General features: G+C 51.3%; 3 protein-coding genes across 3 annotated transcripts; 2 read left to right on the plus strand and 1 right to left on the minus strand.

Moving 5' to 3' along the window:
- Window positions 1–4,950: 4,950 nt before the first annotated feature.
- ETH_00001520 (uncharacterized protein) lies at window positions 4,951–9,303 on the plus strand (the record flags this gene model as incomplete). The annotated part of the gene is made up of 5 exons (XM_013372979.1): window positions 4,951–5,730; window positions 5,862–5,939; window positions 6,269–7,873; window positions 8,011–8,320; window positions 8,438–9,303. The coding sequence occupies 5 exons, from the start codon at window positions 4,951–4,953 to the stop codon at window positions 9,301–9,303; spliced, it is 3,639 nt and encodes a 1,212-aa protein (XP_013228433.1).
- A 1,971-nt stretch (window positions 9,304–11,274) lies between these two features.
- On the minus strand, window positions 11,275–13,896 carry ETH_00001525 (ELMO/CED-12 family domain-containing protein, putative; the record flags this gene model as incomplete). The annotated part of the gene is made up of 4 exons (XM_013372980.1): window positions 11,275–12,408; window positions 12,609–12,764; window positions 13,304–13,396; window positions 13,681–13,896. The coding sequence occupies 4 exons, from the start codon at window positions 13,894–13,896 to the stop codon at window positions 11,275–11,277; spliced, it is 1,599 nt and encodes a 532-aa protein (XP_013228434.1).
- Window positions 13,897–18,288: 4,392 nt separating this feature from the next.
- On the plus strand, window positions 18,289–21,112 carry ETH_00001530 (histidine acid phosphatase domain containing protein, putative; the record flags this gene model as incomplete). The annotated part of the gene is made up of 4 exons (XM_013372981.1): window positions 18,289–18,540; window positions 18,647–19,241; window positions 19,442–20,486; window positions 20,752–21,112. The coding sequence occupies 4 exons, from the start codon at window positions 18,289–18,291 to the stop codon at window positions 21,110–21,112; spliced, it is 2,253 nt and encodes a 750-aa protein (XP_013228435.1).
- Between the last annotated feature and the right edge of the window lie 157 nt (window positions 21,113–21,269).

The following is a 21,269-nucleotide window of genomic DNA, read 5'->3' on the forward strand; positions in this document are numbered from 1 at the left end:
TGCTGGGGCTGCTGCTCGCCCAGCAGAAGGTCCAGATCAGGACTTGTCGGATCCTGGGTTCGTTTCTTGAGACCAAGCGGGAAAAGGGGGCAGAAACTGATCTTGCGGGAGCAAACAATTCCATTTCATCATTAAAATTGATTTAAATATAGGGAAAACTTCTGGGAGATAGCGTAATCAAACAAACACGAATCCTCAGGGGCCCCAAGGACCCAAAGGGGGGCCCCTAGAGGCCGCTGGTCAAGCGAGTGTGGGAACCTATGGCTGATTAATTTTGTCATTAGAAAATCTATTACATTTTTTTATTTTTTCGAAATAAAGAGAAAACATATTTGATCCCCTAGCATGCTTTTTGGTTTGCGTGAGTTCCCCGGGTGGGCGTGGGGGTCACTTGGGAACCAAAGCCTGTTTTTCTTATTTGTCATAAAATCTCCCTCTTTTTGGTTGTTAATTAGATTTCTTTCTATTCCAGGTCTTTTGTTTCTTTATTTGGCCGCTAACTGATCATTTGCTGCTTAGTAATAATGGCAATAGAGCAAAGGCTCGCCGCATCCTTTGGCTCACTTCAGCTTTTACTTTTTGCCTCTTATTGACTCCTCTGTGCATTCCTTTTCTTCTCTTTGGCCCTAATTACTTGCTTCGTTTTTTGCGTAAGTGTGTGCCTCTGTCGCTTGGCTGTATTGTTTTCTTTTTCTTTCTTTTGTCAGATTTTCTCCTTTTCATTTATCCGATCTTTACAGACGCCTTCATGTTCCCTAGCGCCTTTATTTGAATTCATTTATTTATCCCAAGTCATTTTGTTTATCTGGTCTGCACTTCAAATGCCTCTTTCGAGCCTTTCTTTCGTTTGAAGCTCTCTTCTATGTTGCTTTTGCTGGCCCCCTACATCTTTCCCATTTCTTTCGTTTTGCCTCTTTTTATTTCATTTTTTTTCTTTCCTTATTTCACCTTTTAGTCTTTTGTTTCTCTTAAGCAGGTGGGAGGCCCTTGAAAAGTCCACGTCGCAGGCCCTCAGCTCTATGCATTAGTTAATTTGCGTCGCGCAATAAATGCTCGGATCGCTGCAGCAGAGGCCAGAATCTTGATTCCAATTGGCTCATTCTTTGCAGTCTTTTCTCTTCGTTTTTGACCTCTCTTGCCCCCCCTTGTCCCTCATTTTGCTTCTGTCTCCTCCAAATGTGTCCATTTCCAGCCCTTTCATTTATGTTTTTTATCCTGCTTAAGAAGAAACAAAAAGGTGTAAGAAACAGCTGTTGGATCTGTGACACTAAGTGGGTTCCTCGGTAATTCGCTTCTGTCTTTTTCCAGGCTTTAAAAGCCTGTGTTTGTGCTGTGGTGCCCCTCATATTTATTGCTCTGCTTTGTGAACAAGAAATGCACTTTGCCTCTATAATATAGAAAACCGTGGAGATGTTTAATTTATCCATTCATTTCTTTTTCTATTTGCAGCGCTTCCTGTGTATCTAAGTCTCAAAAGTAAAAACAAATCCAGAAGAGCACTTATTCATAAACAGTTGGCTGTTTACAAATATAAACAGCCAGAGCTGTGGGCCCCCAGAGCAGCACAGAGGGCCCCCCTGTACAATTGAATGGAGGTACAGCACAAGAGGCCAAACGAATGCTGAAAAGCCCCTGGCCTTGAGGCCTCGGTCTGAGGCCCTAAGGCATGCAGCCACAGCCCCAGAATCCGGGGCCACTTCAAGTGGGAGCAAAGACCCCAAAACGCTGGAAGGGCCCCCCCACAGTGGGGGGGGCCCCGACATTGGGGTGGGGGTCCCCTATGCTTGGGGGCCCCCAAGAGGGCTGCGGGTAAGCGCGTGGGGCAGCCAGCGAGAATAGCCCAGGCTCAGAGCAGCACAGCAAGGCCAAAGAGCTGACTGGACCTGCTGCGGCAAAACTGCAAAAGCTCAGGGCCCTTGAAAGCTGCAGCTCGAGCACCCCAAGGCACTGCTGAGGCTAGATGAAGCCTTCGGGAGCCTTGACTGCAGCAGCAGGTTTTTTAAATGCATTTTAGGCAGCTTTGAGAGGTCAGATGATCTTTGAAGCTCTTCGTGCAGCAGGCTGAGGCGGGGCATAAGGGCCAGATGCCAGAGAGGAGAAGCAAAGGCTTTCTAGCACCTTCCAAAGGAATATTTTCTCCACCTGAGTCCGCAGCAACAGCAGCAGCAGCAGCATCTTTGAGATGTTCTGCAAATCACAGGCAGCAGCCTGTGCCCCAAACTTTGCCAACGCGCTGCCGCTACGGCCGTGCCTTTTGCTCCTTTTGTTTTTTTAAAGATCCGCTGGACGCCGTGCAATCTTTGCAGTTTTAATCTTATCAAAAGAAGCCCACATTTAAAAGAAAAGTCCCAAAATTCAAATCTCAGGGACTTTAGCTTCAAAGGAGCTTTGATAATATCTTTTTACAGCGCCTGTTGCTGCCACAATTTGAAGGGGATTTTGGTACTTGAGCTCACATGACAAAGAAAATGGGCTTTTGGCTCTCAATACTATTAGTGCAGCCTCGGGCGGGGTTTAAAGTCTAGAGGTAGAACTAATGGACTTTTCCCCCATGTTTAAACAAGGCCTGGAGTTTCAGCTGCGATTGAGGTTGTAGCTGCTGCAGTTTTGTGCTGCGCTTTTGGATTTTAAGGAAAACCTCGAGCTCAAATGCCTTTTCCACTGCCCTCCAAAATGCAATTAGCGACAAATGAAATATCTGACAGAACGGGAACACTCAAGGCAAGGTTACAGGCCTCTGGGGGGCTCTAGTAGCCGCGCAGCTAGGCCGGGTCGCTTAGTCGAGGAATGCCAAAAAGGAGGAATTCTAACAAGTAATATATATATTACATATATAGGATAATTTCTGCGGCGCCTAGTGCACACATTAGGACAGCTGCTTTGCAGTGGCTCAAGGTTCAAGCCGCTCTTTGGCTTTGAAAAGAGCCAAAAGTCGAGCCTCTATGGTGCGAGGAATATTCCACTGGGAGTGAAGAGTAAAAGGGTAAATCTTTAGCCCGGTGTTTCGAAGCATAGTTATCCCATAGACACAAGGTAACTAGTGACTAGGCTGGACGCCTGAAGCTCCAGAAAGAAATCTAGTCTCTTTTTAAATGAAAAAATGTAGATTTCACTTTTTTCTATATTTGGGCAGAGGCCGTGGGCTTGCATTGGAGTGGTGGCTGCTTACTTTCTCTGACTGTCTGCCCTGAACCTGCTGATACTGCACACCGCAATGTCTAGCGTCAAAATTGCCACTTAATGTGGCAAACATAACGTTCTTCAAAAATTGATTGAGGTGCTTGATGAGCGGTTCAGGGACAGAGGACTGGAAGTCCTTGTCTACTTGATTGTAACTATCAAGCAGCCTGGGTAGGATCGCGGGCTCATACTGCCTTACGGGAACAAAGAGGCCCTCGATTTGGAGAAACGCCAGACTAAAAGGCAGTAGTCAGCTGAAAAAGCTTTTGGTTGATTCAAAATTCATCTGCAAACAGGGGATGTTTCAGCATTGCCGCTAGCTGAAATCTGTAGCCTTGTCTTGGCAAGGCATAGCCAGAGGGAGCCAAGGCGCGATCTCATTATGAAATCTAGACGGAAAACGTTTGAAATCGAGATTAAACACCTAGTTGGGCTTGTTTTGAAGCATATAAAGTGTGCATTTGGCAAAGGTAGGCCTCCACGGGTGCGATGAGCGGTTGAGTCCCAAGCATCATGATGGCAACTGTCTCGATGAGCGTGAAACGCTCGATTAATGTTTCGGCGGCCCACGCAATACTGCATGGAAAGTCCCATTGAAATAAGGATTAATCTAAATTTATTTGCATTTTGATATCCTTCGATCCTGTTGAAATGGCAGGCGTCGCTGAGCAGGCAGCCACAGAGCCCATGGCTTGCAGCACGTGGCCCGCCCGCTGCCCGCCGTGTTCACCGGCTCTTGCCGCGGCCCTTCCGGCGTCTCAGTAAAGGTCCATCACAATGTGTGGAAATGCATTTTGGAGGCTTTTGCACACAGTGAAATATATTTAATTCTATTTTAATACAGTTTTCAACACCCAGCGGGCTTTCGCGGCTTTGGTTCTCGTGGCCCAATCGACGACCGCCGCCGACTGAAGGCTGATAGCCGCCACCATATTCGTTTTACGCGTGAGATCCCTTCTCTCCTGCCCCCTAGTGCCACTTTATGATATGGTTTTATTGTGACTGTCATCACACACACTAGTTGCCAGTGAAAAACCTTCTTTGAAGTCTCTGTTAAGCCTTACCAAGCCAAGGAGCACAGTCCTGTAGAGTATCAGGAGGCCTCAGTCTTCTGTGCGCATCATCAGCTCGACTAAGCTTGTGCCTCCTTTTCATTTTAGCCTTACAATTGTATGCATTTCACCTCAGAGCAACATATCACGCACTGCAGTGCAGGGAGTTCGGCAAAGTTGTGGTTTGCCTGAGCTACAAGTAAAGTATATTCCGTCTCTGTGTTGTGTGCCTCTTTTCTCAGCACCGAGAGTCTGGCCAAAATGAATCGTTTTCATAAATTCGCACTGATGATCCTGGGAGCCTTCGCGATTTCTTTCACTGCCTGTTCGCCTGGAGTAGCCGTTAAGCAAGACCGTACTCCGTGCGCCGCCACTCAAACTGCAGTTCAACCAACTGGTAAGAAGGCAAAATCAGTTGCCGTAGGCACTTGAAAGTTCCAGGCCTGATCCCCAGAGCTTCATTGCTGCAGTGCACTTTGTCAGCTAAGCTAGCGATCAAGCACCAGCGACACCTCTTTAGCTTGTAGGCTTTAGTTGTAGCTTGAAGTTCATCGCAGTTGCTGGCCTCAATATGAGTGGTTTATGCTAGCACCCTATTTGGGCTCGAATTGCCTGTGGGCTTAATTTACTTCCTAGTGTGTCTTTCTGTTTTTTCCCCATAGAAGCACCTTCTGTGGCCGTCCCTGAAACCTCGACTCAAGAAGCCCCAGCGCAAACCATGCAGGCCACCGACGTAGCTTGTTCTAACCAGGGAACAGTAGGCGACAGCACGCCGCCTGCTGCAGTCTCTGCCTCAACTTCTGTGAGGAGTTCTGGAGAAGAAGCGGAGCAAACGGTGCCTCGAGAGTCCACAAGAGACCAAAATGGGTACACTTTGCTGCTGGGGAACAGCAGCGAGTCCGAAACCACCGAACTCGACGCTGCAGACGGCCAAAGCACGAGTCCCCTGCTGCCCAGCTCTGGAAGCCAAGAAACAGCAAGTTCTCAAGAAGCAGAGATGCCAAATGTTACTCAGGAGGAAGTACAAGCAAGCATTACAACCCCCAAAGCTCCTCCCAACAGCCCCCAGCGTCAAGAACAACAAGTAGTACAGCCCCACTACCAACGCCAGCAGCAACGCGGCAGATACCAACACCCAGGAAGCCGAGGAGTTCCCCGCGGAAGCCGGCCTTACGAACAAAGACAAGGAAACTTTGCTGCTAACAACGGAGAGTACCACCCGCACCACAACGGCCCTCAACACCACCGCGGCAGAGGCGGCTACATCAGCATTAGACAAGCATCCACTCACCCCCAGCACTTTCCTCGCCAATACGCTCACCCACAGCAGCAGCAAAACCAGCAGCACCACCATCAGCAGCAACAGCAGCAGCCTCGTCGTCCATTCCCTCGCCAACAAGGCCCGCCACATTATCATGGCTTCGGGCCAAATGCTGCTCCCCGAGGAGGGATTTGGTACAAGGCTTCTAGTCCCCCGTATTACCCACAACACCCGCTGGTAAGCAGATGTAATGGTTTAATTCTTGAAAAAACTGCATGCCTAAATCGCGTTTTGGCTGGCAGCCGTTTTCCCCTTTGTTCTGAAAAAGAATATTGTGCCAGATGTGCTTTCTGCTTTATTTCTCTCAGCCACAAGGGTATTTCATGCCCCCTCAGCCCGGCCAAGTTATGCCACCACCGCCCCCACCACCTCCGATGAACAACAGAGTAAAAGATGTTTTTGGTTTTTCTATCCTGTTTTCATTCATGAATATGCAAGGCTGCGTTGTTTGCACGCATAACTGCCCGAAATATATCGCAGAGCTATCTACTTATGTTTCATATCAATTCTTCTTGTTAACTTTGGGCATCGTTTTTATTTGTGCGTACTAAAATGCTCGTATATAATTCAGACTCTTTTCATGTGAATTTGTTGTTGAGGTTTTTATGTGCCAAATGGCAAGCACATATAGGTGCATGGACGTATTGCTCAGCTTTTGTTATGAAAAATGTGACAGTTAAACTTCATTCACCCGTTTTTGTTTGTTTGTTTGCAGGTTCCCTACTCACCAGCTCTGATGCATGGACATCCTATATACCCAATGCCACCACACGTGCAGCCGCTGCAGCCGCCTCGACCTTTAAGCCCTGAAGAACTCCACTTTCTTCAACAGCAACACATGCACATGCATGGTCGGCCTCCCATGCACCAGCAGCAGATCCATCAGCAATGCCACCAGCACCAGGAGCTACAGAACCAAGAACAGCAGCAGCTACACGCATTGCAACAAGAGCAGATGCAACAGGAACAGCCGCAACAAGGGCAGCCTAAACAAGAGCAAGTGCAACAAGAACAGCTGCAAGAAGGGCAGCTGGAACAAGAGCAGCAACAACCGAAGCAACAAGAACAGCAGCAGCAACAACAACCCGAGGTGAAACAGGGTTCTCTGAATGCGGAACAACCAGTGCAGCAGCACACAGAGCAGCAGGTTGAGCAGCAGCCTCAACCTCAGCAAGAGCAGCCAATCGCCTTCAATGAACCAGCATACACAGAGCAACAACAGCAGTATGTGGCCGAAATGAACGGACACCCGGGGCACTTTCACACACACATGCAACACCAGCAGCCAGGACCCAACATGCCGCCTCCAACAGAACTTGGACCGCATCCAGGATTTCCGCAGCAGCCTGCTTACCCGCCGTTTCCGCATATGCAACATGAGCAGCAAGAACAAAGGTTCATGCATCCGCTGCCAAGACCATTCCATGCGCAGCAAGGACCTCATTGGAGGCCGCAGCCACGCTTCCTCAATCCGCAGCAGCAACGGCTTCATCAGCAGCATCAAGAACATTTGCACCGGCAGCAGATGAATCTGCACCAACAAAGGGAGCAAATACTGCACCAGAAAGCTCAACTAGACGAGCAGCAGCGCAGGTTGCAGCAGCAGCAGCAGCAGTTGTCGTACCCAACAGATCAACATGGACGTTCCCAGCAGCCGCAAAAGCACTGGCAGCAATCAAAGTTTCTGAGCGAAGAGCAAAGGCAAATCCACCAACAGCAGCAGTACTTGGAGCAGCAACTGAGGCACCTTCAGAATCAGCAAGAATTCATCAACCATCAACGGGGTTATCATCATGACCCCGAGTTTGTGCATCAGCGCCTCATTTATCTTGAACAGCAGCAGAGGTATTTGGGAAAGCTGCAGCAGCACCAACAGATGTACAGCGGCGGCGGCGCAGCAGCTAGACACATGGTTCCTGACTGGGTTCCTGATCCTTCACCTTTGGGCTTCTACGACAGTACAGGCCTGTGGATTCCTTACGGTATGGAAGATTACCACAAGAAGCAACTAGAAGAAGCCCGAGGACGGATTAGGGAGGAGCAGAAAGCCCTTAATGCTGAAGTTTCACAAGCAGCTGCCAGAGACGCTCACAGCCCACGCTCCTCTAGGGCCTCGAAGTACCCAAGTTCAAGAGCAGATAGCAACGCCTCCAGACACAACAACAACAGAAGACGCCAAGGGCCTCTCTACCCACAACCAAACATGCGTTATCAAGGAGGAGCAGTTCCAGGCCCCAATAATCGCATGAACCCCCAAAACTCTAGAGCTCCTTGCAATGCCAATGGCGTGCCTCTTCACATTTTCCGAGACGATGTCGAGGTAAGCAGTTCAGTTGCTTTCGATTGTTTTTGGTCAAGCGTCAAGTCCTTTCACATAAAAAGTATAGTTGGCACCCACATGCTCCTTTGCGTGATAGTTTCATTGGCGACTCTGTCTTTTTGCTTGGATTTCTGCAGTACGCCCGTGCTTTGTGGAGACGCATGTCTGGCAAGCTGAGGCACCAAATATTTCTCATGAGAGACGAAAGAAGGCAAAGAGAAAGACAAAACCGTCAACCACGAAACGGCCGAGAGCGGCAGCAAGCTCCAGAACGGAGACAAGAGCAAACAGAAGAACACCAGCAACAAAGAGACCCTGTTTCGCAACAAAGAGACCCTGTTTCGCAGACTTCTGAATATGACCAAATGCGGCCTGTCACCAACTTGGGAGAAACTGCTCATGGACAAGTATCTCATGAAATTTCTTCAGGCGCAAGCGACGCGACAGGTTCGTTTTCTCTACCTAGTCTTTCTCCATCTTATTATGTAGTACATGCGCCGCGCTTCTTTCAATTGGTCCGCTATATAAGCTGCCTATGTCCGTTTTTGTTGTTTCATATCGCAGATCTTGAGGGCTTGCCTCTTCTCGATATCGCATCTTTTCAATTCCGCTCTCCCCGTGAGCAATATGGAGCAAGTACATCCAGCAGATCGAACCCACGGCCCGAGGCGAATAATGTTGGAAATTCCTCAACTGCTCTAATGGATTTGTACTTGGCATTGAATTCTTGCGATCCTCGGTTGCCCGCTGAGTCCGAAAAAGCAAATGAAGAAGAAAATGAAAGCGTAGCAAACCGAGAGGAAAATACACATTGCAATCACGAGGACCTGCTAAGAAGGTCTATGCTCAGATACCTAGGGGAAGGGCACTGGACCTCTTACGAAGAATTTGTCACTTCTCAGGCTGCCGCGCTCAGGCTGTCTGAAAACGAAATTAAGCATATGCATTTGGTGTTCTATCTGGACTTGTTTAATCAGCAGGCGACTCAGCATGTCGCGGACATTCTAAGGGAGCACGGCACAGAATGCCGCAGCGCCATATCCAGCAGCAGAAAAGGCAAGGAAGGTATTTGCCTTCAGGAGAACACAGAAACAAACGTACAAGAATGCACAGTTGCCAAACGAGAGCTGCAGAATCGACTTAGGCTACTCCAGATCCTTCAAGAAAGATATAGGGGCCTAATCGAAGGGAGAATTGAGCAGCTCAGGAACGTTATCCTCAGAACTGCTCAGAATAACAACTCGCGCGGAGACAACGACGCACCAGAGCAAGCTCCCGAAGAGAAACCTCAAAAGCCTCAAGAAAGGCAGCACGAGGAAGCCCCGGAGGGTGAAGGGAAGAGCGTAGAGACAGCCCAAGGTCAAGGGAGCGATAGCACAAGTGAAACTGTCCAGAACGCCGCAGACCAGCACTCAGAGCCCTCGCCTTAGCTCAACCAGCACCAACTGCCGCCGCGTTGTTTGTCGTTTCCCGATTGCGCGATTAGCACTCGACACTGGACAGTCAACCGCGCGCATGAAGACAACGCAGCACCGACCAAGTTTCTGCAAAAGTACTTGAAGCTGCTTTTGTTAACTGGATTTAAAGGCGCGTAGTCTTCTTTTCGCAGCTCCGTCTGGCTCCTAGTGAAGCAGCAGCTGGGTATTGTTTTGGACTCAGTCTTGACTTTCACTGCAAAGTTGTCCTCTGCCTCAGGCTTTCTTTTTGAAGCTGCAATTTTACAGGTAGCCCTGTTTTTTTAAGGGGTGACCTTTGCAGCGGCCTTCAGTCTGGAAGCGTAATGCATCAACATAATGCATCTCTTGTCCTACGCTCACTTGGCCACTTACTTTGTCACTTCTGTGAAAAAGTGGCACATTTTAAGCTGATGAAATCAAGTCTGTTTGCGCTAGCTCATGTGTATATTTGATGAGCTATGGAGCAGCTTCTTCTAATAAGGAACGCTCGCAATGAATTAAACCAAACACCTTTTCTTATCAACACCGATCCGGTCTTTTTGAATAAAGTTCACTCGACGTTCATGTGTGGAAAATGATGCAGAAGAATTGCTTACGCTCTGCGGTGCAAGTTTAAGAAACATACTGCTCTTCGGGGTATTCGGTGCGGCTTCGGGTTCTAAGCTACGAATTTGAATTCCCCGTTCGTAGCTCAATTTCACCAGAGTCCAAGTTGATGCTCCACACTTTAGCCAGCAATGAAAGCACGCATGCTGCTCGATAATGCCTGCTACGGACAGCGGGCCTGTCCCTTGGGTCTCAGTTGAGTGTTTGCTACCACAAACATCATCCAACCAATAGTTTGCACGTAGTGAGAACACCAACTACGGACGGTGGGCCTGTTTCTTGGGGCTTTCTATGCTGACCAAAGTTCACCACTATTCCCCACTCTATTCTCAGTGGTTCGTCAGAATTTAGTCTGTCTTCTCACTCTTGTGCTCAGACATTGCCAGCCGGCCCATTTTGTACTTCATCCCCTTTTCAATAATGCGTGTTCCAATCTGAAAGTGACCACGTTTCCTTGTGAAGATGCACTTGCCTGGCGTATCTATATTGAAGTCCAAGCTAGGAAAAGTAGAGAACGCGGGTGCAAACGGTAGCGAACATGTGATTCGTAACCAAGCATCCTTGAAAGTGAGAACTAAGCTGCCTCAATTAGGTGATGCCTCGCCGTTTTGAAGTCCCTCAAGCACCATCTGCCCCTTTACTTCTCAGCTACATAGGCTTGTGGTAAAGTACGCATGCAAAATAGTGTAAGCAATGCCTTCCACTGTAAAATACAGAGGAACAGTCCCAGCGCTGTGCCCACAATGCTGCGAAAACAAATTATGGTTCAGATCCCTCATGCGACTCAACAGAGATCGCTCGGCCAATGGCCTGAAGATTAGCGGTGTATGCGCGCCACAAGGGTGTTGATACGCCAAGCTTTAGCCAGCAATGGAAGTAAGCACATTGCTGGTTTCAACTGACAACAAAAACAAATTGAAGTTCCCTCCCTACTACTTTAAATAAACCTTTTGTGTGCCACACACAGCACTACCAGAATGCAACTGCTGAGTCAGTCCCTCGAAAGAATACACGAAAAACATATGTTTGCTTCTCCGGTTGGTCCTACCGGACGGTAGTTGGCCTCCAAAACTCACGTGGCCTCCGTGTGTCTCTCTCTTTCTATCTCATTCCCAACTAAGAGCCTTGACTCCCTGCTGGTAAACCCTTTGGGTGCCGAGGGGTGCTGGAAACCAGCCCGGTGCAGCTGCTGTGTCAGCTGCTCATTCTGCTGTATTTCAAGAGGAGGCAGTGCCTCTCAGCGCCTTACGCGTGAGCTGGACAATTAAGCAACTCGTCTTTACAAATTGAAGCGCAACGACAGGGCGGGATTGCTGGGCTGCTCTTGTTGTAAGGTGGCTAGCAACTTCGGCAGATTGCCCCCAAGTCTCCCACTGTCTGTACAGTGCCATCACATAGGACGGCGTCAACAGCATTGCGCACTTCCTTGAGAGCTTCCCCAAAGCACAGCTGCGCCCGCCGGTGCAGCAGGCCGTCAGAGCCGCCACTAGCTGGCCTAGCAGCTGCTTCACAAGACCCAGAGTCCCCGGGGGCCCCCGGATTTGCTGGTAGCACGGAAGGCTGCTCCCGGCCGGAGCCGGTGGAGCGCGGCGACGGGGTGGCAGACAGCTCCCCCGAAGTCGGACACAGCTCCGTCTCCTCCATTCCCGCAACAGACCTCGCGGGGGAGACAGGCGCTGTGTCTCTGCCTTGCGTCGGGGCCAAGACGGAGTCCCGCGAAGCCTCCGAAGCGCCTCCGCTGCCCGCTGATGGCTCCGTCGCCATGTGGGTTTCTTCTGCCGGGTGGCTCTTCCCGCTGGAGCCCTTGGAAGCAGAAGTCCTCCGGGAAGAATGCACGAAGTGGCCGTGCAGTCTGCGGCGGCCGGAGAAGTGGTGCGGGAAGTGCCGCGGGGAATGGGCAAGGGGAGGGTCAGTCCCGTCCGGCTGCCAGGCGCCCCTCAAGCCCAGCTCTTGGTCCAGTCGCATGCAAGCGAAGACAAATAAATGACCAAAAACCGTCAACACCCGGTTTTCCGTGACTTGTCCTGTTCTTACGCGCCCCCTTCCTAAATCTGAAGAGCCCCGCCGCAGCCGCCGCCCCGGCAGCAGCGGCCCGCTGGGCAAAGGGCTGCTGGCTTGGGTGGGCTGGCCTTGCGGCACGTTTGCTGCAGCTGTACGCATACCGCAAGCAGGCGCGTTCGCTGATGCAGCCGACAGATCCGAACGCACCAAGTCTGAGTCGGAGTAGCTGTCTGAGCCCCGGCGCTGCGCCAGTGCTGCAGCCCCCGGCAGGGGCGGAGGGCACAAGAACGAGCCCTCCTTGGAGCCTTTTGAAAAGTCGTTTAGCTGCACGCGCTCTTCAGCCTCATCTTCCAATGCAGCAGGACTCAGGCAAAGACGCAAAAAGTGACGCATCGCCCGGCGAGGGGCCTGAATCTCCCCAGCAGCCAGACCCGCTGAGACGGTGAGACGGAGGTAAGCAGTCAGCATATGCTGAAGCCCACAGCAGCAGCAGCAGCAGCAGCAGTAGCGAAGCCAAAGTGAACAAAATATTCCACATCATCAATTCCTCAAAATGCTGTAGAACACAGCAAGCCAGGAACCGGGTAATCACGCACACTGCTACTGCTCGTTCTCGCAACGGCAGCAGCAGCGGGAACAGAAGAAGCCGCGAGAACAGCAGCAGGACTAACCGTGATATTAATAAAAGCAGCAGCCATGGGGAAACCCGCTGTATAGCTCTTCCTCGAAAGGGTAAAAAACTGTCGGGGATAGCGAAGACGAAAAAAACAAAGGTTTTGCAGAGCCAGAAAACCGCCGCCCCGGAAGTCGCGGCGGGGGTCTTCACTCTGAATCAAATTATTACGTAAAAATGCTAAAAATGGCGATAAAATAACATGAAAAAGAGGCAAAAACCGCAAGAATGCTGCACAGTCGAGAGGTAAATGAGAACCTGAAGGAAGGCGCAACAGGAGCGAGGGCGAGCGACAAAGACGGAAAAAGAGAAAAAGAAAGGCTGCAGATGCAAAAAAAAAATCGACAGCACGGATTCGACGGCACAGAAACACAAAGTGAAAACTAACAAAGACATGCTACTGCGAAAACACGGAAAGCAGAAGAGGCAAAGCAGATGAGATTAAACCATAGCGACACATATACACAGATTGCAAGTAGCTAAAGAAGTAAAATACCACCTAAAGGAACGAAAATAGGGCCTTCAAAGCAAACTCAAGGGGAAAACAGACAGAATCGGACGACGATGGACCAGCACAGATGAATGCTGTTGAGGGGAAACGCAGATCTTGAATGAAAAAGGCAAGACCGGACAAAAATTTCGAAGAAAACAAAACAGGGGCACAAATGCTGTCAAACAAACTGGCCCTTGTACCTGAAACCCAACTTCTTTCCACCTCGAATCTTCTTCCTTCGCAGGTTCTAATGTGGCCTCAGGGAAACAGAGCAAGAAAAATCTCCTCAGAAGCTGTGCAGACACCCAAGGGAGGCAGCGAAAGCAAAGCCACTGATTTAGCACACTATAAGAAAACCAAATGAAATGACATTTACCATTTAAATCAAGGATCATCTCCCGCGTTGAAGGCAACAGTAAGAGCACGGAAAGGCAGGACACATAGACAACGGCTGATTCATGAACTGAGGCCAAAAAAACAAAAATGGAATCCGCAAACACTGGGGAAGATATGGCAAAAAGGAAAAGAAAAGACCCAGCGGGTTCCACTGCTTACTTGTTGACACCTTGTTGCTTACTTGTTCATGGTCGGCATTTTCCTTATCGTAAGGAGTCGCCGCCAATCGCCTCAGGATCTGCAGGACCAGCTTCTCATCCAGCGTCATCTCGCCATCAAACATATTACTTAAAAACGCAAAGAGACGCATGCAAGATGAGCCGCTTCCCACAATTCCACCCGAGGGCGGGGGGCCCCTTTCGCGGCCCCCCCGATGATGCAGGCCCGTATTTCTCATCAAGGACGCAGTGGAAAGCACACGAAGGGGCTGTCCACTTGAAAAGTAATTCTGAATCCTTGAGGCTGGCTGTGCCGCCAGTGAGCTCCTTGATCAGTGCTCTGCTGCTGCTGCAGTTGCGGCTGCTGCGGGGGTTGCTGCAGGCGCAAATCTAAAACCGGTAGAGAGCGCCCCATGCGGAATCCGCGAGGCCACTTCTGCCCTCCTGAACAGAAGCCCACGGCCCGTGCAATCTTTTCCAGCCCCCCACAACAAGGCAAATGATGCGAATACAGCTAAGGAAAGAGACAAACAACCAGAAGGAGCCAACGAGCAGGCGGCAGGCGCAGGGCCTTGGGGGCTTTGGGGGGACTAGGGAGCGGAGAAGGAACTGGGAAAGACTGTGATGTCTCGCCCACAGGTCTGAGATAAACTATAAATGCAAACCAAATACAAAGAAAACACGGAAAGCAACGCGGAAAACACAAAGTGGCAATCCTGCAACACGTGCAGGTTTGACTCTACAGGACATTTGAGTGCCACTTCCTCTCGTGAAGCAACGGAGTATTGTTTGCATTAAACTCCTCTCACTCTTCATTTAAGTACTTAAAAATCTACAAGAAAAACTTAAACGATCTACCGTGGGATGATGAGCATCTGAGAGGGTTTGGGGCTGTGAGTAACACCCTTAAGGGCCGATCACGGTGGTGTGCCTCAGCTCGGAAATTGAGGCCTCCGAATGGTCTGGATCCTGTAAGCACATTCGTGCTTTTTATATGCAGCAATATTTGTTTATCTAATCTCTTTTGAGTCTTCGTCTGGCTACGGAACCTCCTCTTTGAGTGAAGCACGTCTTACAGGTACATTTTGAGGGGGGCAACGACGGCGCACGGAGGTTACATGAACAGCTCGAGGATTTCGAGAATTTCTCTACGATTCATCATGCTTGCATGCAAATATACACAGGTTTTGTCACCTCAAAGGTAGACCTAGCGCATGGGAGATGGCGCATTTTGCATGGCCTACAGGTTAAGGTCTCGCCTGGCGCCTGAGCTGTATTTCCAGAGCTGTAATGCTGGTCACTCTGCGTGCTTAGATTGCCTCAGTGGCTAGCAGAAAGGGATTTGGCTATGTAGAATTAGAGCAAAAGGAGAAATCTAGGAGCTACAGCTGAGCTTTTAAGTGTAAAGAATAAGTGAAAAGTGCATGCTGTGGGATACTCCATGGGACGAGCGCGGAGGAGATTTTTGTACTGCCTCTGTAATAAGCGCGCCGAATGGGGAATGGAAGTTTCACAGTAGTTGACCCTGGGATCAAAGCGTTAGCTGGTTCGGCTGCAAGAGAAAGTCAGGGGGAGCTCAGTTTGACATCCTTTACGGCGCTTCAAGAAGTGGCTGCATCCTTGATTGCAGCTTTAGTGGGACCTCCTACAAGTGTCACTGTGTGGTATAGGCATTAAGCGAGCAGCCCAGTGCAGGATTTGAGCACCTGCCGCAGTACAGTGCGGGAACAAAGGGTGCCCAGGGCAGGGTCCGGTATAGAATGCAGTTTCCTCTTGAAAATAAAGGGGTCCTGCCTGAAATACAAAAGTAAAATATGAAAGACGGCATTACACTTTAGTGTTGGCTTCAGGCCCAGAAGGATTTTGAGGCTTTCTGCCTTGCAGCTGTCGGCGACGAGGCGATGAACTGCCTGCAGGCCTACGCTATTCCTGCCTTAGGACACAAGCATGCATGCGCGAGCCTCATGCACACAAATCAAAGAACATCGGTCTTCTAAGTTCCTTAATTATGAGTTGCACGGCCGAACAGAGATCCCACTTGAGCACCGAAGCTCGCTGTGGTGGCAGCGAGCTAACCAGCACCCGTTAACCCCCTCGCCTTCTCAACGCATTTATTGATCCAGACACCGATTGCTAAAGTAGAACATGCATAGCCAAGCCCCAGCTCGTAGGCAGCCCCCGCAGCGACTGCTTACAAGAGAACCGTAACTTCCGGAATGACTGGTTCTACATACGCAGAGTCACCTCATTGCATCTGGCTTTCTCCCGCCTCCGATCGCCTTGCAAATCCAAGCTGAATAGCGTGGCTTGGCATTAACAGGACATTTACACTTTGAATGGACATTTGCGATGATGAATTGTCCCATTTTGCCTCAAAGGGAAGCCGTTGGGTGGCCTCCGCTCCTATTACTGCTAGGAGGCAGATGCCGTGCATCCTGCTGCAAGCCTCAGTCTCGAGATTGAGCGCTGGTGTTTTTTTCTTCTAAAAAAAGAGATATTTCGTCATAATTCAAAGGCGGACTTCGGGCGGCCATAGCATTTTTACAGAGTGCATGCAGGATCATACACATGCATTACTCAGACGCTCAACCGCCCCCTTACACTACTGTTGTGGCCAAGTAAGCATGTCTATCGTCCATAATTCGGTAGCTACTGTGGACGCGTAACCGGGGAGCCGCTGGTGAGGGTATTTGTTGCTACTGAATCCAATTTCCTGTAAACTAGACCCTTCGCAGTTTACCATCACTTATTCTAAACTCTCTACACAGCCGTCAATTCCTGGATACCAACTTATACCCTCTTGCGCTACATTCGCTCTCCCACCGACACATTTTTACACATTTGTTAAAGCTGAGAAACTGCATTCAGCTGGACTCCAGGGAAACTGAATTCCCAAGAGCACAGTCGCCTACATGTTGCGACGAGGAGTAGCATCTCTCGCCACACAAAACAAGAATATTCATTCCAAGAGTCGCCGAAAACGGCAAATTTTCGTTGTTCTCCACTTCACCTGAACGCATCTGTCTAGGATCTGGACGAAGCTAGCTTACCTGTGCTAAATCCCAAGGGCCCTATCGGCACTGTGGAGAAGCCACTTCCGGCATAACACCGCGTGATGCAGAAAACAACAGCAAAATGAGGCTTTTAGGACAAACAACAAGGAAAGACAGACTCGCAGCAAGTGTCTGGTCAGGGATTTGAAAAAACTATAGTCAGAAGTTAGCCTTGAGCTGGAGACCGAAGAACGAAGACCACAAAAATTCTAAGTGAAGAACAAAAAGAAGACAGTCGCAGGTCTGTTACTAGATAATAGAAATTCAAGCCCCACGGGAATTTGGGGAAGTGCGAATTCCCTAGATAGGGGACTAGACAACACTACTCTTGGTGAGGGGCATGCGCGAACGCAGAGCTCGGCTCGGCGAGTAAGAGAGATCCCTGAGCCTTTAGTAAAGAAATTAAAGACTCATATATATATATAAATATACCCATCAGATGGGCAAATGAAGCCCTAAGATTCACCAGCCCTTTCTGTCAGACCACAGGAACAACTTGGGGAGATAGAGGAGCCTTGAATCCCGAAGTTCTATCGCCGACATATGGAGCTATTACACGACAAAATTTCTGACTACAACTGTGGTGAGAAGGCGGAATTTCGAGAAAAACAACTAAGCATAACGCACGGCAGGACACTTCATCCGGTATAGGCCTGAATCCTGTCAACCAGCGGCGCCTGCTAGAGACCGCAGGGCAGCCGCGGGGGAGTAGGGGCTCTACTGGAGAAACCAACGTTTCAGATCCACAAAGATAATCATTTAACTTTGTAAAGCGAGCAGTTTTAACGGAGGCAACGAATATAAAGGCTACAGCCTGCGGCTGCTCTATGGCTAGGAGGGGGCTGGGGCCACCTGCTTCGGCTGTTCGTGCCATCATCTGCAGCGCCGCACACACTAATATTTTATGTTTGTTTAGATGCGCTTTAATTTCGTTTTAATACTTACTTATAAGTCACTCGTTGTTTGTGACGGACCCTACCGTCTGTGACCGTGTCCTTCTAGTTGTCTGGACACGCCATGCACGGTCTCTGCCCCTGCCTCTCATGGTTTCTTCTATGTATTTGCCACCCTGGAAGCAAAAGTGGGTTTAATATATGAGGAAAAAGAAGGCGTTGTTTCGAACCATCGTTGCCAGTTTTTCTGTGCAGCAGCAGCACTAGGAGCAGTCCCTCCATAAATATTTTATCTCCTTGCTGGTGCTAGCGTTACCGCTGCTGCTGTTGCTGCCTAGCTCAGACCGTTCACAGGGGTCCTAATTGACCCCCTGTTTCTGCAGAGCTGCTGGCCTTCAAGGGCCCCCGAGGGGCTTCTTGGTCTGCAGGACACGGGGAGTCCTGAGCTGCTGCTACTCCCCACTTGGCTCTGCTGCTGCTGCTGCAGCATCGGCAGCGCTGCAGGCCCCTACTCAAGAGGCTATCTCTAGGCTACGCAGTTTCGCAGCCCGTCGTTTCTGGGGAGTCCCAATCAGCAGCAGCAGCAGCAGCAGCAGGAAGGCCAGCACCAGTTTGGGCGCCAGCTCCGGCGCAGCAAGCAGGCGCAGCATCACATATAGCAGCAGCAGCAGGAGCAGCTGCCGCTATGTCTTGCAGCTACAACGCCTCATGGGCCCAAATAGGGCAAGTCACCTCGTTTTTTCTCGTCTTTTTTCTGCTGGGCTCTCGTTTTTTCCCCAATGTTGCAGAAACAGCAGCAGCAGCAGCAGCAGCTGCTGCTGCTAGCGACACAGAAGAGTATCCGGACTATTGTTTGAAGCAGTGGACTGTGCGGGAGAAGCGAGTGCTGCCTCCCCTCAGCTCAGAGGCTCAAGCGCTTAATTTGCGGCTGCAGCAGGTGGGCCTATCGCCGTGCTGCTGCCACTTTTGAGCGTGCCTATTCTCTATAGAGCCTTACTATTCTTGCTGCTGTCACTGCTGCTGCTGCTGCTGCTGTGCTGCAGGTACATGCTCTGGTGCGGCACGGCGCTAGGGCCCCCTATGACAGACACTGCTGGCGTTGGGCTGATGCTGCTGACTCCGACTTGCACACAAGCAGCAGCAGAGACAGCAGCAGCAGAGACGGCAGCAGCACCGATGGCAGCAGCTTCAACAGCAGCAGCAGCAGCAGCAGCACAGCCCACCGCCACGTGGGCCTGGCCCCAGAGCAAGACGCTCTAAAAAGCGACGCAGAGAGGTGCCCCCCGGTGGGTCACCACAGACAAGGGGACTGCGCAGCAGCAGCAGCAGCAGCTGACGCTGCTGCAGCAGCGTGGGAGGTGCATTCGGACGCAATTGGCACAGCTGCTGCTGCTGCTGGTGCAAGGGAAGCCCCACATTCCAGCGGAGACTCCACCACTCGCGATCTGCGCGCCGAAGGCAGCAGCAGCAGCGGCAGCAGCAGCAGCAGCGAAGCTTCTTCCCCTGCAGACGCCGCTTCTGTAGCTGGAGCAGCAGCAGCAGCAGAAGCACCTGCAGCGTCTACAGCAGCAGCAACAGAGGAACTTGGACCTCCTTGGGAGTGCGCCATTCAAGAAGAGCTGGGCATGAATGACTCAAGTAGGTTGCTGCTGCTGCTATGTGCACTGCTGCTGACTGTGGCATTTCTGCTGCTGTTGCCGTTGCTGCTGCTGCTGTAGTTTCCCTTCCTTTTTGCTTGTTCGCTGCGGGTCTTGTTGGATTCCTTGCTGCGCTGCCGCTGCACTCGCTATATCCTCAGCCGCTGCTGCTGCATGCTGCTGCTGCTGCTGCTGTTACAGGGTCGGACCAGCTGTCAACGCCGCTGCTGCTGAAGAAGTACGTGGCCAGCGTGACGGAGAAGGGGCTTTTCAGGGGCAGCTGCGTCCCCTCGAGTCTGTTAGACGAGGGCCAGACGCAGCTGCAGCTGGTGGGTTCGATTCTGAGTCAGGCGTACGTGGTGCCTGCGGCTGCGGCGCACCCCAAGCAGCAGCAGCAGCGGCTGCTGCAGGAGCAGCCGCAGCAGCAGCAGCAGCAGCTGGTGCACCCTTTGTTTCACACACAGGAGCTGTGCGCTGCCCCCGCGGACCGCGTGCGGGTGCGCTCCACTGACATTTCCCGCACGCTGGCCAGCGGGGCCTTTTTGCTGCAGTCCTTCTTCAGCAGCTGCGGGACTTCGCCGCAGCGGGTGGAGGTCGAGACCCACGAGGTGACCTCGGACCCGCTGCTGTCGGGGTACGCATCGCCTGTGGTGGCTCGGCTGCGGCGGCAGGCAGAGGCCAGCAGCGAATTTGCTGCTCTTGCTGCGCAGCAGCAGCAGGCCAAGCAGCAGCTCATGGAGGCTTTGCGGCTCTCTGCAGACGAGCTCGAGGCTCTCTGGCCTGAAGTCATTGTGGACTGTGCTCTCACCTACGTCTGCAGCGGCCGCAAGAATCTGCTGCCGCCGCTGCTGCAGCAGCAAAACGGAGCCCTGCTGCAGCAGCTGCTGCGCTTCAACGACCAGATTACCAGCTTTTGGACCAGCTGGGCAGACGCTGCTGCTGCCTACGCTGCAGCAGAGCCCCTCTTCCACGAGCTCTCCACCAAAATTCTCGCTCCGATCCACCGGCAACAGCAGCAGCAGCAGCAGCAGCCGACCCTGTCTCTCTACATGACCCACGACGTCACCCTCATTGCAGTCTTGGCTGCTTTGAAGGTCTACGGCGGCATCTGGCCCCCGTACGCATCCGTCGTAGTCTTCGAGGTCTACGAATACCTGCCGGAGCAGCAGCAGCAGCAGCAGACGCAGCAGAGCAGCAGCGCCGCAAAGAGCGCTGCTTCATATGTCTTCCGGCTGGCTTACAATGGGTGAGTTCTTTCCCAGGAGCTTAGATGCTTCTGTCTGGCTGCATAAACTGCAGGCAGTCTCAGCATGAGCAGCAGCTCAAGCAAGAGCCCCTGCGCTAGGGGCGGCGCGAGCTGCAGCTGCGGGGGCAGCAGCACTGAGTAGCAAACAGTGCGCTAGCAGCAGCAGCAGCAGCAGGCGAAGCAGCCATGGCAGCCAGCGGCAACAGCAGCAGCGGCCGGACTCTTGAGCCTTTGTTGTCTTTTTTGGTTCTCTTTATCTTTTCAGGAAAGTGCTGACGGGCAAAATGCCAGGCTGTGTCGGAAAGGCTCTTGTTGCTCCTGACCTCTGCAGCCTCGAAGTGCTGCTTCGCCGCATGCAGACCCGGCCCCCCATGCCCCCTGTGGAAGACGAGCATCAGCAGCGTCAGGTGCAGCAGCAGCAGGAGCAGCAGGGGCCGCGGCCACAAAAGCAGCAGCAGGAGGCACCGCAACAGCAGCAGGGGCCGCAGCAGCCGAAAGAGCAGCAGGAGGCGCCGCAGCAGCAGTTAAACCAGCAGCAATTGCAGCAGCAGAAAGAGCAGCAGGAGAGAGAGCAGCAGCTGCGACTGCAGGAGCAGCAGCAGCTGAAGCGGCAGGAAGAAATGTAGCAGGTCGTTTTATAAGGGCTTCGTAGTTTTTGAGTTGTGTTTAAAAGTCTGCATTTTGTTTTGTGGGGAGGCAGGAGAGGCGCTGGGATCGGGATCGCCTCTCCTCCGCCTCCTCCTTTTGCTTCCTTTTGCCTTATTGTCTCCAATTGGACAAACA

This window comes from Eimeria tenella, genomic scaffold, assembly GCF_000499545.2.
Source record: "Eimeria tenella Houghton genomic scaffold, Eth_scaff116, whole genome shotgun sequence".
Taxonomy (NCBI): domain Eukaryota; phylum Apicomplexa; class Conoidasida; order Eucoccidiorida; family Eimeriidae; genus Eimeria; species Eimeria tenella.